A 16896-nucleotide genomic window follows, 5' to 3' on the forward strand; every position below is an offset into this window, starting at 1 on the left:
TTTTATGCAAATTGTTTGATGTAATATCGTATTCATAAAATTTATAAGTATATAATATTTATAAATATTTTTCACAATATATTTTTATTATATATATAAAGAAACATAGCTAAATGAGAGCAATGATATTAGAATTATGTTTAAATATGTACGCAATAAAGATAGATCTATGCTCTAAAATCGTTGCTTGTGCGAGACGATAGAGCAGTGAAAATGCAACATATTTTTTGTTCCAATAAACACAATGTAAAGAAAAGCTTTCACATTGCTCTTTCTAAAATATGCATGTCTTTTTATTCTAGAAAATACTGTCGGTAACATAACTATAAGTGTTGGTAATGTACCGACACTTTTAGTTATGTTAAAATGAGGGCGCCTACCCGTCGGAGTTCGGCTGCGACTCCGGCATCCTCTTAACGGGCATATTGTCCTGATGCGCCGTCTGAGAAAGTGGACGTGAACTATGTTCGTTACGCTCGGTAACGGTATATGGTTCGTATCCGTGCTATGGTTCATGTCCGAACTAGATAAGGCGGACTGACAATGAGTCAGACAAGAATCGATAATGAATCGCCCTGGCTTTGTCTCACTAACTGTGCGGCGATAGGCACGAGGCGAGCTAACGGCGATTTATATCGCAAAACTCATGTCTTTCACCCTGTCGGTTTTTTTAATTATTGGTAAATATATATTTTTCAAATAATTAATAGAAAATATATATGTGAATAGGAATAATATCTTACTTTGATGCATTTGTCCGTAATGTTAAAATCTATCGTATTTATATATTTGTGCATTATAATTTAAAATAAAATTTAGTATGTCGGGAATTAAAAGTATTTTGAATTATATTATAATTTAATATAAGTAATGTATGATTAACCATATTTATTTACAATATGTAATTTAAATATTTAGATATTTCGATAATTTCGATATTTCAATTTATTATAATCTATATATCTGTATTTATTATAATCTATATATCTATTTGTTTCTATTAATGAATTAATAAATGTACATACATACATACATATATTGTAATGTCAGACACATATGTGTCTTTATTAATATAAATACACATATGTACATATTAATAACAGATATAATAAACAGATTGAAATAATCTATATAAAATTAAATATTGCAAAAATAAATACCGTTAATCATATATCATTCATATTTAATTATAATATAATGCAAAATACTTTTAATTCTCAAAATGCTATAATTCTCAAAATGCATAAATATCTAAATACTATATATTTGAACGTTGCACACAAATCAAAATAAGATATCATTCGTATCGACATGAACATTTTCTAATTAATTATTTGAGAATATATAAAATAAAATATTAATTCATAAAAAATAAAATATATAAAATATTAATAGTAAAAGAATTCATTAAACTGATTTAAACTGATTTATAAAACTGAATTTAATATATTTAACAATAATGCGAAAACTTCTGACTGTAGATTTATCACGAATGGAATATATTAATTAGAAATATAAATTATGATAATAGTAATTTTTTATCCGCGAAACATTTGGAGATAGTTAATAAAATTACGTTCTGTTTAACATTTTTTTATTTTTACAAATTAGAGTACACTTATTTCTCCACTAATCTGGATGCGAATTGATGAAATATTTTTATTCAATGCAAGCTTTATAATTATTCCTGAATTTCCAAATGTCATAATTTCGCGGCTTTTTAGTACTATGAAACAAATAAAGCGCGACAATACGCCGAGAATAATCAGTCAGCGTAGCGAGCTTTACGAGTGACGTTCGGTTCTGCGGTGCTTACAGTATATTACAATATACAGGGTGTCCGATTCGTGAGGGACCAAACGTAAAGTGATGATAGATTGGGTCAAACTAAGAAGAAAAGTCCTCTATCATTTTGCAAAATTCGCAATAATTAGTAAGTAATAAGCAAAAATGTCACATGAAGGTTTAATTTTTTAAATGGAACCCCCTATTTTTTATTATGTATTCTTATAGCTTATCTCGAGAGCTTTCCAAAACACTATAATAAAGTATTTCTTCATTGAGTACTTTTCGAGTTATGGGGCTTGAAATAATTTCTTAATTTTACATAAACCATAAAATATCTAGTAAAATATTCATTTTTCGATTATCTTACCTTAATACTTTTATATGCAAAATAATGAGAGGAATCAATTGGTGTAAAGAAAAACATAGTTGTTTTTAAGAAAAAATATGTAATTGTTAATTACAAATTACATATTTTTTTTTAAAAACAACTGTTTTTTCTTTAAAAACAACTGTTTTTTTCACGTGTTGTATTTCTTCTTTTTAAGTTTTTTTCATTTTTTTACTTCATTTCTAAATTTTTTTTTCGCATCGCATTTTAATAAACAATGTCGAGTCAGTGCCCTGTAAATAGTTATTATGGTAGGTGTGTGTACAAAGAGTGCAAGAATGGAAAATCGCATGGAAAACGACTATTCAGATTTCCAAAGCAGGAAGATGTAAGATGCAATATGTGGATACACAATACAGGTAGGTCTCTGTGCAATAATTATGTCATTATTTTATATATTGACATGCTAGCAATGGAAAATCCGAGTATGTGTTACGTATACAGGGTGTCTCATGTAAAGTGTCCCACCGAAAGTATATCTCGTACAAGTACAAACTGGACTAAAAAGTCTTATATGATTTTGCAAGCAATTACAGCAACGAAAAGATAAGAATCGGGCGGCGTACAGCCAAACTTTATTATTGTGCTTTATTATTCGCCGCTGGCACGCCTAGCGCGTACATCCCACGATTTAGCCACACGAATGAGACGTGCTCATCAGCTCTTCTTTAATTAATCTCTTTCTTTAATAAATCTTGAAATTTTACGATGTTGTTTGCAAAATAGTATAGGACTTTTTAGTTTAATTTAACGAGATCTACTTGTATTTTCGGTAGGACACCTCAGATATGCTGTAGAAATATGTGAAGTATATAATATAAGTTTATAAATTTTATATATAAATTTAATATTTAATAATTATATATAATTATATTTACAGATTTATACTTCCTCTCTTTCTTTTGTTTAATTTTTTATTAATTTATTTGAATATTAATGATAAATTTTATTAAATTAATTAATAAGAATCCATTAATATATAAATATTTAAATTAATTTAAATTATTAATTTAATATATAATAATTTACGATAAATAAATTTATTAATATATTTTATTTATTAATATATTTATAAAAATTATTTAATAATTATATTTGTAATATTAATGTAAAAAATGTAAATTTTCATTTTTTAATTTATTTTTTATCCATTTATGTATTTTTTTTAAGTAAGCAAATTTTTAAATCTCAAAAAGACTCGGTGGCGACGACGGCGACGGTCCCGACGGCTATGGTGGCGACGACGGTGACGGCCCCGACGGCCACGGTGGCCACGGTAGCGACGACGGCGACGGCCCCGACGACCACGATGGCCTCGGTGGGGCCGACGGTCTCGACGGCCATGGTGGCGGCGACGGCACCGATGGTCCCGACGGCCACGGCAGCTTCGGTGGCGACGACGGCGACGACTCCGACGGCCCCGACGGTGTTGACAACCGAGCCAATTATATTAACTGTAAGTAAAAAATTAATAAATTTTATATTATAACCAATATTCATATTATAATTAACATTTTGATGGCCGCATATATCTCATGTTATCCGTGTGCGACTGACAGTGTTAATAAAAGGAATCGCGGAATGTTTTGCTTTATCTTGCCTGATTTTTTGTCTCACTTTCATATATATTTAAGAAAGCATATTTTTATCTGTCATGTATATGTCATATTTAACGTCTTGCACGCGGATATTTCAGAATTCGCCTTAGAGTTAATATAATAATTTATCATATTAATATTATATTACGGTAATATAATATTGATTATACACATATATTTATTTTTTTAAATATAATATTTATTACATAATATATTTATTTTTTTGTTGCAAACAGAACAGTTGCAAACTGTAATTAGCAATATTTTTGTCCAAAGAGGAAGATGGAGGGATAGAAGGGGATGGAGAGATAGAGGAAGAGGAAGAAGAAGAGGTAGAGGTAGAGGTAGAGGAAGAGGTAGAGGCCGGGGTAGAGGTGCAGGCGAAGGCAAAAGTGATGACATAAAGATATTTTATTATGAGAAATAAAAAACATGTACACAATAAAACACGTCTCCTAAATACAATTTTTGAGTAAAATATATAAAATTTTAAATATATATGTGAAATTTTTTTTTCCGATATTTTCTATCCTTTTTCCGATATTTCTTATCCTTTTCGAAATATCAATAAGTTAAAAACGAGACGGGGAAGACAAATCGCTATTAGCTCGCCGCGTGGTTTGCTCATGCGTTGGTGAGACAAAGCCAGAGCGATTGATTGTCCGTCTTTGTCTGACTCTGTTCATCTTATCTAGTTCGGATATGAACCATAGTATGGACACGAACCATGTATTGTTACCGAACGTAACGTACATAGTTCACGTCCACTTTCTCAGACGGCGCGTCAAGCGTCGAGAAATTTGCTTCTGGAGGCCAGTGGCCGCTCTCAGGTTTCTCTCTGATAGAGACCGAAAATTTATTTCTCAGGTTGGTAACCCTGAAACCGGAGTTTCGCATTGTCACCGCGTGAGGTCTCCAATATCAATTCGAAGTTTGCCCGTCACTTTAGCCGACCCTTAAGAAAGGTTATATACGATAGTGGCATATCGCAAGATGAGCCATGAACAAGTTGCTTTCTGCATCGATCAAAGAGATTAGTCGAAGGATTTACGACGGCGCGGTGCGACCGTCCGAGGTCTGCGGGACTTGCGTCAAATTAACTGCCCATGTTAAGCCTCTAAACGCTTACATTACTGTAACGAATGATGTTGCGAGTGAGCAGGCGAATGATGCCGATGCGAGACAACAGCGGAACTCATTACTAGGACCGCTCGACGGCATCCCCATTGCCATCAAAGACAATTATTGTGTCAAGGACAGACCTACGACCTGCGCGTCACGGATGTTGGCTAATTTTTCTCCCGGTTATAACGCCACAGTCTACGAGAGACTCAGGCTGCAGGGAACCGTCTTGATCGGCAAGACTAATCTCGACGAGTTTGCCATGGGTTCCGGCACAGTGGATTCTCTTTACGGCCCGACCAAGAATTTATGGGGCTCGGAAGTGCTGTCGCAATTTTACTCATATGAATTGGACAGTTCAGTAATTACTGAGAGGAAGCTATGCGAGAAAGATGCATGGCATATAGCAGGTCTTTTATTATAGACTGTTTAATCTTGTTTAACTTTTGTTTAATGTTCTTTTAATAATTTATATTAAGGAATGCATTAACATAATAATTTTTATGAAATACATATTTATCTTAGGTGGCAGTAGCGGAGGTTCTGCAGTTGCGGTAGCTACAGGTACTTGTTATGCAGCCTTGGGTTCTGACACTGGTGGTTCCACTCGCAATCCTGCATCTTACTGTGGTCTAGTTGGTCTGAAACCAACTTATGGTTTGATTTCTCGGTATGGTCTTATCCCATTGTTAAATTCAATGGATATGCCTGGTATTCTCACAAGAATAGTAGACGACATCGTATTAATTTTGAACGCAATAGCTGGACCTGATTCAGCAGATTCCACCACTGTACAAAAGGAATATGTGCCAATTAAATTATCCAATACGATAGATGTTAGCAATCTCAGAATTGGGATACCAAAGGAGTATAGAGTGCAAGGTATAAGCAAAGAGGTCCAGGCTTGTTGGGATGAAGTCTCTCATCATCTAGAAGAAGCAGGAGCCAATATTGTTCCAGTGTCATTACCTCACACCAACTACTCCATAGTATGTTACTCTGTTTTAAATCGATGCGATGTAGCTAGCAACTTAGCCTGTTACGATGGTATAGAATATGGTCACAGAGCTGACGAATGGAGCTCGGCTTATGAATTGTACAAGAAAACTAGATCAGAAGGCTTTAACGATGTGGTCAAAGGTCGTATATTGGTCGGGAATTATTTTTTATTGGCAGAGAATTACAAGGAATATTATGTCAAGGCGATGAAAATGCGTAGATTAATCACACAAGACTTTGATGTTTTATGGAATAACAACATAGATCTTCTGCTAACTCCGACTACGTTAACCGAGGCTCCAAGTTACAATGAATTCACAAAATTGGACAATCAAACGCAATGCTTGATTCAAGATCACTGTACACAACCTGCAAACATGGCCGGTTTGCCCGCAATCAACGTGCCGATCAAACTCTCTCGCAGAGGGTTGCCTTTGTCATTGCAATTAATGGCACCACTCTTTCATGAACAGAGACTACTCACTGTGGCAAAATGGATCGAACAGGCAGTGCAATTTCCGAGACTCGAACTGAAGGATTCATGCTTGCTTAATTAAAGTGAATTTTTACTTTTATATATATATATATATATATATATATATAAGTATATATATATAAGCTTAAATAAAGTTAATTTTTAGTTATATATATATATATATATATATATATATATATATATCTTATTTTATTAATGTTAAATTTTTTAAAAATCCGCACCTCGTATCAAGTTGCTAGCATTTTTTGCATTAGACCGATGTATCATGTATATAATATTGCTAATTTTTACAATTGAATCTCACATATGTCTCTTTTATTACAAATATAATTGGAATAAAAATTAATATTAGATTTCTTTGTATAACGTAGCAATCGTATAATTCTAAGGCCATTCAACGCAAACTATACTCTGGTGTACCATCTAGTGTATCTAAATTTCTATTTATTGAATAACCGCATTTTACAATCATTGAAATGAGATGGAAAAAGAAAGGTCATAGAAAGATTCATTTCGATAAACTTTATAATTATTAGATTTGATTCCAAATTTTTGTCATGCAAATTGTAATTATTATTTTCCATAATATCACTTCTAAAGATATGAAAAGTTATAGTAAAACGCAATTAGGCTCGTTTCATTTCAGTATTGCAATATTCATGAACAAAAAATGAAAACAAAATAACGAAATAACGTCGATTCTTTGTTGGGAAGCTATATTTTTTCTAATTAAATGAGATTTTATTGAGAAAGAAATTCCCTCCAAATGTTTACTTTTATCTCTCATCTGATCTCATATATATAAAATGCGTTTCATATTTACTTTCCGCTGTAATCTCGCTAATTTATTTTTACTTCTAGCGATCGCTTTATTACGAGCTATTGCATGCAAAGCTCTGACATTTAGAATTTCATTGTTCCCCGAGGACCCAAAGGTGATTTAACCGGCGAACAAATAACAATCGACAACAAGCACGTGCAAAATCTATTCACATATCCCCTTCAGTAATTAGATCTTTATGACATTTCGGTCTGGTCTATTGTTCGTTCGATCAACAAGAGAAGCAATATAATATATTCGAGTCTAATTGCATTTGACTATAACTTTTATACGAAATTTTGTGGCGTCACATTGCACGAGCGAAATAATAGGCACTAATTGTAGCTTACAAGGCAAAAATCTGGAACCAAATATAATAATAATAATCATAAAATTTATCCTACATAATTAGTAAAAATAATCTAAGCAAATATGTTATCTTTATAATATGTTGATTATATAATATTTGTTTACAATTTACATTTCTTTATAATCTAAGCAAATCTTTATATTACAATAAGTAATCAAAGTAAATTTCTCTCTTGGTGCGAAAAATTTCTTTTCTTATCTCAAATTAAATCTTATCTTCTCATATTTCACAAATCGTCTATTAAAATGTCTCATCAAAATAAGTAACAGAAAGAGACAATTTGATTTTTGCGAGTTTTCAAGGGAAATTATACATACATATATTCTCTCCATTCTAACAATTCACTGCGACAGCGGTGTCTCCGGGCTTTAAAACAGTTCAGAGAACAGAAATAATATATTCTCTCTGCTTAGGGCATATCGTAATAGCGGTGCAAGTAATGCCGGACGTACATATCGAACATTCCCAGACGCGAGATGAAGTTGTGCCGTTTAATTTTGCATTCCTTTTTCCTGTCGTATTACGTAATTCCTCTCATTCTCTTCACTGCATAAATTGCAAAAACTCTAACCGAAACCATGAGAAATGAAACAATTTTACGTTCCATTAAGAAACCGAGTCCTACATTTTCATTATTCCTTGCAGTATTTCAGTGCTGTCGCGTATCGTATAATCTGACAGAAAAGATCAAAAATTTTTAAGTCACTTCAAATATGTAATTTCACATTTTATCAGCTCTTCTGAATATTTTTCAATCTACCCGATTTCTCGTAGATCGAATTATAACGATCAAATACGAATGTCTAATCTATACGCGCGCGAAAATAGGTCGCTTCGTGTATAAAGCCGCGTAATTAATGACAGAGGAAATAATGCATATTTAAGAACCGTGTCCAATATCGAATAAATCGCGATCGCATTACGCGCTTTAATCCGAGCTCGTAAAAGCTTCGGGACAACCATCGGCAAGAGCGAGTTTTCAAATATCAAACGTATGCGCGTGGCAATCATTCTTCTTTGAGGCTTAAAAAATGAGGCTTTTGTGATTAATGTATAAGTCCCCGATTTTTCGTAGTACCTTCTTTCGTTACCCCGATTAGAACCGGTCGTAAATCTTGAGCTAATATTCCACCTAAAAACGCGGCTCCTGCCTCATGCGGTTATTATTGTTGCTTATACGATGTTTTTGTGTAGCGACAATAACGGGAAGGAGAGAAAGAGGATGATTACGAGAGAGAGAAAGATAGAGGAATCGTTAAAATTTTTTACCCGCCTGACCCCTTTTTTTTCAAGCAATCACGCCGAACAAACACATTTTTAGATCTCGAAAAAAAGAAGTAGTTGCCAATAATCTTTCTTTTTTTTGTCATATCTCTGACGCCCTTTCGCGTAATTTGAATCATATGATATTCGATCGATATTTTATCGATGAACGGCAGGGTGCATACTTGATTTCAAATTTCCCGATGTGCGCTGTCGATTATTAACGATGATTTGCATCACTCCACAACCAATTAATGTCCGTTTGTTCAAGCGCAAATTACAATGCGCGGTTAATGGAAGTTGAATTTCGCGAGCACGCGATCTCTCGATTTACAGCCAATCGGAGAATCGAATTCCACGCTCATATACAGCGTGTGCACGCACAAACAGCCTCATCTCGTTCGATTTTCGTGCGACAAGCTAATTTCATTTCTCCATCTATCAATTTCCGGATCGTGGAAAATTGTAGAAGGAATTTTAGTCAATATTTAATCGAATCATTTTTCTCTTACATTTATAAAGAAAATTAATCCTAATTCTCTGACATCTATAATTAATTTACCCTAATTGTAATTAAGCTAAAATTTAAAAAATATTATTGTGATGCATTTTACAATCTCTCATTTATTTTTATGACGCATGTATAATCTGTAAATTGACATAAGTATTTTGAAACTTAAAAAGAATATCTGAAAACGCGAAAATTAAAATGCACATGCAAGAAAATTCTGGTTTTACTCAGGTTTTCATAGGTCGGTATTCATAGTCCGGTCTTATATTTAAGATCGTCTTTAGTTCATCTTCAGATAATCCATAGCCAATAAAATGATACATACAATATCTAAAGATGAACTTAAGACGATCTTAAATATAAGAACGGACTATGAATACCGGCCATAGAGAAAAAAAACGAAGCCGATATTAAATTCGTTGCAATGCACCTCAAAAGCTACCTTAGCAATGCTAAAGGTACGCATTAGGGATGGGCGATGTTTAAAAAAAGCATCGACATTTAAATAATCGATTTTCAAAAATAACGGTTTTTTTAAAATCGATTATGTCTGAAAAAATCGATTCTATTTTATTTCGTATATTATTATACTATATTATTTCGTATTTTTTAATATTAAATTAATGGCATTATATAAAAATTATATCATCAATAATCATCAGTTATAAGAATACACACACACACACACACACACACACACACACACACACACACACACATATATATATATATATATTACATAAGAATGTATATACATATAGAGATATCATACAAAATAAATAATTTTGGGAATAGAATTAAATAGAAATTAGAGAAAGGAGATAAATAATTTTATAAAACAAAAACGTTAGAATGTGTAGTAAGATATATATTTAATGTATATCAGCTATGATAAGATATATAATATAATATGTATTGCATAAGTAAAAAAATATCAATTTACATTTTTTCTTACACTTAGCTTTCTTATATAATGCTTTTTACATATATAATATTTATTTTATTTTATATATATAAGGATACCAGAAATATCATACCAGAAATTACCTACTTTTAAGGTTGATATTACATTTGTCGTATGACGAATTTTTCAAGTGTATTGATTGGCTATTGGACAAAAAATTTCTCGAGTCTATAGAAAGCAGCCAATTAATACGTTGAGAAAATATGTCGTACGACAAACGTAATACCGGCCTAAAAGCATATAAGGGCTGCGGTCAAGAAGACGCTGAGAATGCTTCGAAGCGTTTTGATTGTTTAATACGCTACTCTACCGTTTTTTAACGTAACCTTACGAAAAGTTATGTTAGTAAAATCTAGTGATAAATTTAGTAACATCGAGAAGAAAAAATATCGATATAACAATTAATCGAACATAAAAGCATCGAATAAATAATCGATTTCTTAATAAAAAAAAGCATCGATATTCAAATAATCGAGTGATTTTTGCCTATCCCTAGTACGCATATATAATTACACATGCGAGCGATGCGCTTCCGGAAACGACGAGTAACCCTTAGGGATATCTCGCTATAACAACAAGGAGAAAGAGGCGATTATGATTGTAGACAAGTCGTGTGAGGTGACACACGCGCGCGGCGTGCTCGGTATGGTCGACGCACCTCGTCCTCACCCTCACGGTAAACGGAAACGTCGCGAAAGCCGACGACGGAGCTAGTAACGCGAATGAAGGGAGAAGGCAGGGGCGGCTGTCAGATACGCGCGCCGAGGGTGGCCGTCTCTGGGACAACAGGGTTGGGCACGGGGTGTGGCGAGGACGCATGCGTCGGACCCGGCCGTCGGGGGCTGTCGTGTCGCTCTCTACCGACGATCATGCCAGTCGTCGTGACGACTTCGAATCGTCGTCGTCGAGAGCGTCGTGTTTTTAACTCGTCTTCGTACTCGCGCTTCGAGTCCTGCTCTTCTCTCTCTCTCTCTCTCTCTCTCATTCTCTGTCATTCGCGCAGTATCCATTTCGCGCGCGCACGCGAGCATGTCGTGGCGCTCGCACGGTCTTTTGAATCGCCGGCGTATTCGCGCCGCGGGTGTCGTCGTCGACCGGAATTATCGCGGATAAACGTCCGTGGTGCGTGCCGGCGTAGGTGAGCGAGATTCGCAAAGTAGTGCTGAGTCTCTACGTAGTTGTCTCTCCTCGTTGCGCGCGAACTCGGACACACAGGTGCGCGAGTGGCCGCGGCATCCTTCTCGGTGTCGTCGTCGTCGTCGTTGCGATTAAAGATGCCCCATGATTGCATCGAGAGTGGATGGCTTCGACACCTTCGTCCGATGCCAGAAGTGAGTGTAATGTTCAATTACACGTGCGAAGTTTTCGGGATCTGAAGAATATGAATATATTTTTCGCGGAGGAGATATATGTAACCTAATAGTAGAATGGAGTAATAATTTTTTGTTTATTAAATATAAGATGTAACTGCGAGAGATAGATTTTTAATTTTCATCTTACATGCTTCCAAAGACAGGTCCGACTATTTGAATATTAGAATCTACGGCAAAAAAAGATGGCTGCGCGACAATAAAAATATCAATCTCATTAATATCATTTTCTCAATGCATATTATAATTTATTGTTACAAACGCACTCTGTCTATCGCGCAGTTTATAACATAATCTGATTTAAATTTTATTTACATTTGTATTAAATTTCGCGAACCGCGTAGAAGTTGCTTAGAATATTTAAAGTCGAATAAAAACAATATAATATAATAATAATGATGCGATTGCGTCATTATTTTTTTTTCTTCTATGGAATAAATAAGAAGAATCGTATAGTGAACGTATGCGCCCATGAATCGATACTGTATTTCCGTAACATATGGTACGTATCGAATAGAATAGTATAAAATACGAATCTATGTTATCCGAATAGATTGTATTCGGATAGATCACCGTCACACGAATGTAAAGTTTTTCCAATAAACGAAAAAGATGCGATTTCTCTTTCTGTGAAATGTATATCTTCCTGTAACTAATATATCATTCTTATATTACAGTCAAATTTGATATTTCGAGTAATTTCAAGATGTTTTACATAGAATATATAAAATATAATACATAGAAAGGAAGAAAAATAGCTGTCATGTATAGGATACTTCGATTTTTCTTAACAGATATATGAGATTTACTAATGATAATATTTCTTCATCTAGGAAAATAAGGAAATAAGGAAATAAAGTAGGAAAAATAAATAAATAAATAAATATGCATATATATATATATATTTATTTATTTATTTATAAAATTAATATAATATAAAAAATATATATTATATAAGCAAAAAAGAGAAAATATATGCGTCTGTATATATATATATATATATATATATATATATATATATGTAATAATTTTGATAGAGGGATTTCAACATGTACATATAAAATTTTATATATATATATATATATATATATATATAATAATTTTATAATAAATTATAAAATGATGACAGTTTATATTGCGACGTCACGTTATGCGCAAATTAAAATTCCACGATAGAAGAAATGACATCGATGATAAACTCGATCGGACAGTGACTCGTTGTAATGCAATATCGCAGTAGCTTAACACCCGCATGTAACCGCCGTACTTTAGCTGTTGCAGTTCACGCGGCTACGTCATTTCCTTCTTCCGTCTAGCATCGGGTCGTCTATGTAACTTCGTTGGACGAGTAAACAGAAATGTGTGCTCGATAGTACTTCTCGCGGTGTTATACTAAAACATCTCGATATATATGTATGTATGCATACACACACACACACACACACACACACACACACACACACACACACACACACACACAGAATACTGCACCATTACACTCTTATATACGCGACATAAGAGGAAATGTTGTTGCAACGTCTGTATCTGTCAGTTTACATCTTTGTCGATATATCGCGTGTCATGGAAGAGCCATTTATTCAGGTTCGTGTATATTGAAAACTTGAATAAACAAGTGGTGACAACGACAGAAACAAGGCAACGGAAACACTTTAGCTATATTTAATTTTCAATAGATCTCATGTTTTTTTATTTTTATTTTTTTTTATTTTGATATTTTTTCGCTTTCCCTTATATAGAATTGTAGCACACCCTCCCTGCATTTGACACTAGTATCGAATTACTGTCTCATTGGTTCGTTTACAACAGGAAAACATGTGGCCTATTAGGGAAGCTATCGCATATACGGTTCATCGATCATTCGGTCCATCCTTATTGCTCTCTTTGTGAGTAAATTATTCTAATTAGTTTGCTTAGCGGTGAGCCCTAACAATCGCAAATGCTTGTAAATGAAGAATTGAAAGAAACAGAGAAGAGACATTTAAATAATTATTCGCTGGTAATAATTTAAATTTCCTTTCTCTTTCTTTATTTATATGTAATATATCTTCTCCCGTTGCTTCATCTTATTTTGAGTGCTATTGATCTATTCACGATTATATAGGAATATATGATTTCGAAGGAAAGTTAAAAAATTCTTATGCATGCAGCACTTTAATATTCTCGATGTATACTCGAAATTTTCTCACGATTTATTACATTTTTTATCTCTTCTTATTAATCGCTGCGATGTCTTATCTAATTAGGCGATGGTAAAGCAACGTTACGGACGAATAATTACTACAAGCTAGTAATTATAATTGAAGCAGACGTTTCAGACTTCTCAGGATTATTTCAGATTCAGTCTTTCCACGTTCTTTGTATGAATGACACATATTTATTTTTATATCACTGTACATCGTGTTAATTATTACATATTAATTAATTATCGTATTATATTATGGTCAAAAATCTATAGTAATCCATAGTAATATCCGAGGGGTAAACCGCTGATCAAAATTATGTACACTAATGCCTACTAATGCCCAATTCCTGGACATTACTGCTAAATTTTTTACTAATGCCTAGTAACGCCCACCAATGCCCAAGCAAGACTAATAGGCTGCGTTCAGCAGAAAAAGTAGCTTTGCAACTGTTATAAAATTTTTTATATGATTGATTTATTACATTTAGATCGATAAGAACTAAGGGCAAGAACGGCTAAGAATTTCGACAAGAATTAATCGTATTGAAGAATCTTACAACAGTTGCAAATAAGTTGCTTTTTCTGCTGAACACAGTCATAGTAAAACTGTATAAGTTAATATTTATCTTAATAGATTTACATAAATACACTTTATTTAAATCATCTAATATACAGGGTGTCCCATTTTAAATAATACGCTCAAATATCTCCGAAACAGTGCGTTAAATAAAAAAATATTTCAAACAAAAGTGGTATGGCTTGAAGGGGGCCATCATATGGTGTCATTAATTTGACCTTAAATAGTTACTTGAAGGTCACGTGAAGGTCACCCTCAATTTTTTAAAAGGAACTGCCTATTTTTTATTGCATATTCTTGTAGCTTATCTCGAGGACTTTCCAAAACACTATAATAAAATATTTTTCCCTCAAGTACTTTTTGAGTTATAAGGCTTGAAATCATTTCTTAATTTTACATAAACCGTAAAATATCTTGTAAAAATATTCATTTTTCGATTATCTTACCTTAATATTTTTATGTGCAAAATAATGAGAGGAATCAATTGGTGTAAAGAAAACACATAGTTATTTTTAAGAAAAAATATGTAATTGTTAATTGCAAATTACATATTTTTTCTTCGAAACAACTATGTGTTTTCTTTACACCAATTGATTTCTCTCATTATTTTGTACATATAAGTATTAAGGTAAGATAATCGAAAAATGAATATTTTGTGATAGCAGCGCTGAACCGGCGTTTACCGACCGGAATACTCAACGGATAACATCATAAGGTATTTATATAATTTACCTAAAATTTAAAAACACGTTTTATTGAGTGTTGTAATTGTGACATAAAATTATTATTTGGAAAAAAAGACTTAATATTACTTTAATAACGTCCATAATACGCATTAATACTTCAATAAAACCTAATAATGCCCAAGTAATGCCCAGTAATGCCCAAGCAATGTCCAGTAATGTCCAAGCAATGCTCAGTAATGCCCAAGCAATGCCAACTAATGCCCAAGAAACGCCAGTAATTCCCAAACAATGCCCAATAAGTCTAGCAATGCTTCAAATCTGTACACCGCAATGCCCTCAGCGGTTTACCCCTCGGTAATATCCGTATTCTTCATATTTCAAAGGCTTCATATTATTCATAGAATAATGTAATTATTGTATAAAAATATGATACACAGTGTGCATTTGTGACGTGATTCCGCGTAATAAGAAAATTCACTATGCTTCGAAAAATTCCACGTTACGTGAATATCAGCTGTAATATCATGCGGGAAAAAAAGGCAGCAAATTACGCTAACGAAGCACCGAAAACCGGTTAACCGGCTAATTTTATTATCGAGTACAGCCAGTAAATTGCGTTCTTATTCCCCCGTTAAGATTAACTTTTTGCTCTTATTAATCCGGGAAACTCTCGATTGCCGTTTCGATGCGCGCTATTGACCTTTTTCTTCGTTATATCGTGCTTATTTATTTTCATAATCGAAGTAATTTTCGTTGTGAGGTATCCATTTTTATAGTTCATTGAAAAGAACGAAATTATGATATAAAATTATATACAATAATAAATTTTTTAAAAATTTTAGATGTAATATATTACATAGTGTATATGCGTGTGTATGTGTTATAAAATAATAAAAAAAATAATAACGTAAGAAATAAGGGAATAAAAAAATTTTTAACTTTAAAATTTATAACTTCATTTCAGAAGTGCTAAACTTTATATAGATTTCGAGACATGCACTCTGATCACTTCAATTTCAAATCGCTAATCGAATTATACGGACGACAGAACTTCTCGGCCGCGAGAGATTGAAATTTGGTCCGGTTTAATCCATGGCAACCGAACAGAAAGAGGATTTTATCGGCAATAAAAGAACATCATAAGACCAGATGAATAATTGCCGAGATCAGCGCTAGAAAGAGCAATCGCGTTAAATATGAAAAATCCCTGTGCAAATTTCGGAACTTTCGTATCAAGAATTTTCCATAAAGTAAAACCGTTTATACGTTGATTGCTAGAAGCGTTTCTATGGTGGACGATAAATTTTTACCGTCTCTCGACGGACGGTGCGATATGGCGCTTTCCGTACTAAGAATACCTAATATCGATTAACCTTGCGACTAGTACACGTGAGAATGTTCCTGTAATACTTCTCTCTATGTTTTTTGCTACGTAATTAAAAATTCTCCATCCTGCTATTGGACTCCATTTAATGCTAATGATATAATTACTATGCATGATCCACGATACGCTTTCATGATTTCCTTAAAAGACGTATCAATGTATATACATATATCAGGCTGGTTTCAGAAAGATTAAAAAGCTTCTTTTTATACAGATATTTTTATGAATTGTAAAAATGCGAAATATATTCACTAATATTCTTTACAAGTTGAAAGTTTCTTTTTTTAATTTTCTCACACGGTTTATATTTTAGAAAATTTCATTAGATTTAATTTACGATTTTAGTTCCTATTTTGT

General features: G+C 33.2%; 3 protein-coding genes across 10 annotated transcripts in view; all 3 read left to right on the plus strand.

The window, feature by feature from the left end:
- LOC145963072 (uncharacterized) overlaps positions 1-4251 on the plus strand; it is a 10082-nt gene extending 5831 nt beyond the window's left edge. Inside the window, exons 2-5 of one of the 6 annotated variants that reach the window (XM_083084713.1) lie at positions 303-492; positions 2432-2535; positions 3373-3632; positions 4011-4251. In XM_083084713.1, the coding sequence (XP_082940839.1) occupies positions 464-492; positions 2432-2535; positions 3373-3632; positions 4011-4028 (411 nt within the window). In that variant the 5' untranslated portion in view covers positions 303-463 and the 3' untranslated portion in view covers positions 4029-4251. Of the gene's footprint in view, positions 493-1490; positions 1934-2305; positions 2536-3372; positions 3633-4010 lie in introns of those variants that run through there. The other 5 variants (XM_083084714.1, XM_083084716.1, XM_083084711.1 and 2 more) reach the window with 5 other exon arrangements.
- Positions 4252-4667: 416 nt separating this feature from the next.
- Gata (glutamyl-tRNA(Gln) amidotransferase subunit A, mitochondrial) lies at positions 4668-6539 on the plus strand. Its single transcript, XM_083084702.1, has 2 exons — positions 4668-5306; positions 5422-6539. Exons 1-2 carry the CDS (start codon positions 4775-4777, stop codon positions 6450-6452), a joined length of 1563 nt encoding a protein of 520 aa, XP_082940828.1. The 5' UTR covers positions 4668-4774; the 3' UTR covers positions 6453-6539.
- A 145-nt stretch (positions 6540-6684) lies between these two features.
- Liprin-gamma (liprin protein kazrin) overlaps positions 6685-16896 on the plus strand; it is a 156322-nt gene continuing 146110 nt past the window's right edge. For 2 of the 3 annotated variants that reach the window (XM_083084699.1, XM_083084696.1), the window contains exon 1: positions 6685-11650. Coding sequence is in view for 1 of the 3 variants with exons in the window: in XM_083084696.1 (XP_082940822.1) it covers positions 11620-11650 (31 nt within the window). In the remaining 2 variants the exon portion in view is untranslated. Of the gene's footprint in view, positions 11651-13578; positions 13594-16896 lie in introns of those variants that run through there. The other variant, XM_083084700.1, reaches the window with a different exon arrangement.

This window comes from Camponotus vicinus, unplaced genomic scaffold (genome assembly GCF_025532165.1).
Source record: "Camponotus vicinus isolate PSW18456_S1 unplaced genomic scaffold, iyCamVici1.0 SCAF_12, whole genome shotgun sequence".
NCBI classification, from domain to species: Eukaryota; Metazoa; Arthropoda; class Insecta; order Hymenoptera; family Formicidae; genus Camponotus; species Camponotus vicinus.

Excerpts from the sequence above, each read along its gene's own strand:
- Gata (XM_083084702.1), top strand. The coding sequence starts at position 4,775 with ATGAACAAGTTGCTTTCTGCATCGATCAAAGAGATTAGTCGAAGGATT. Across the intron at positions 5,307-5,421 it reads AGATGCATGGCATATAGCAG|GTGGCAGTAGCGGAGGTTCT; the intron begins GTCTTTTATTAT and ends TATTTATCTTAG.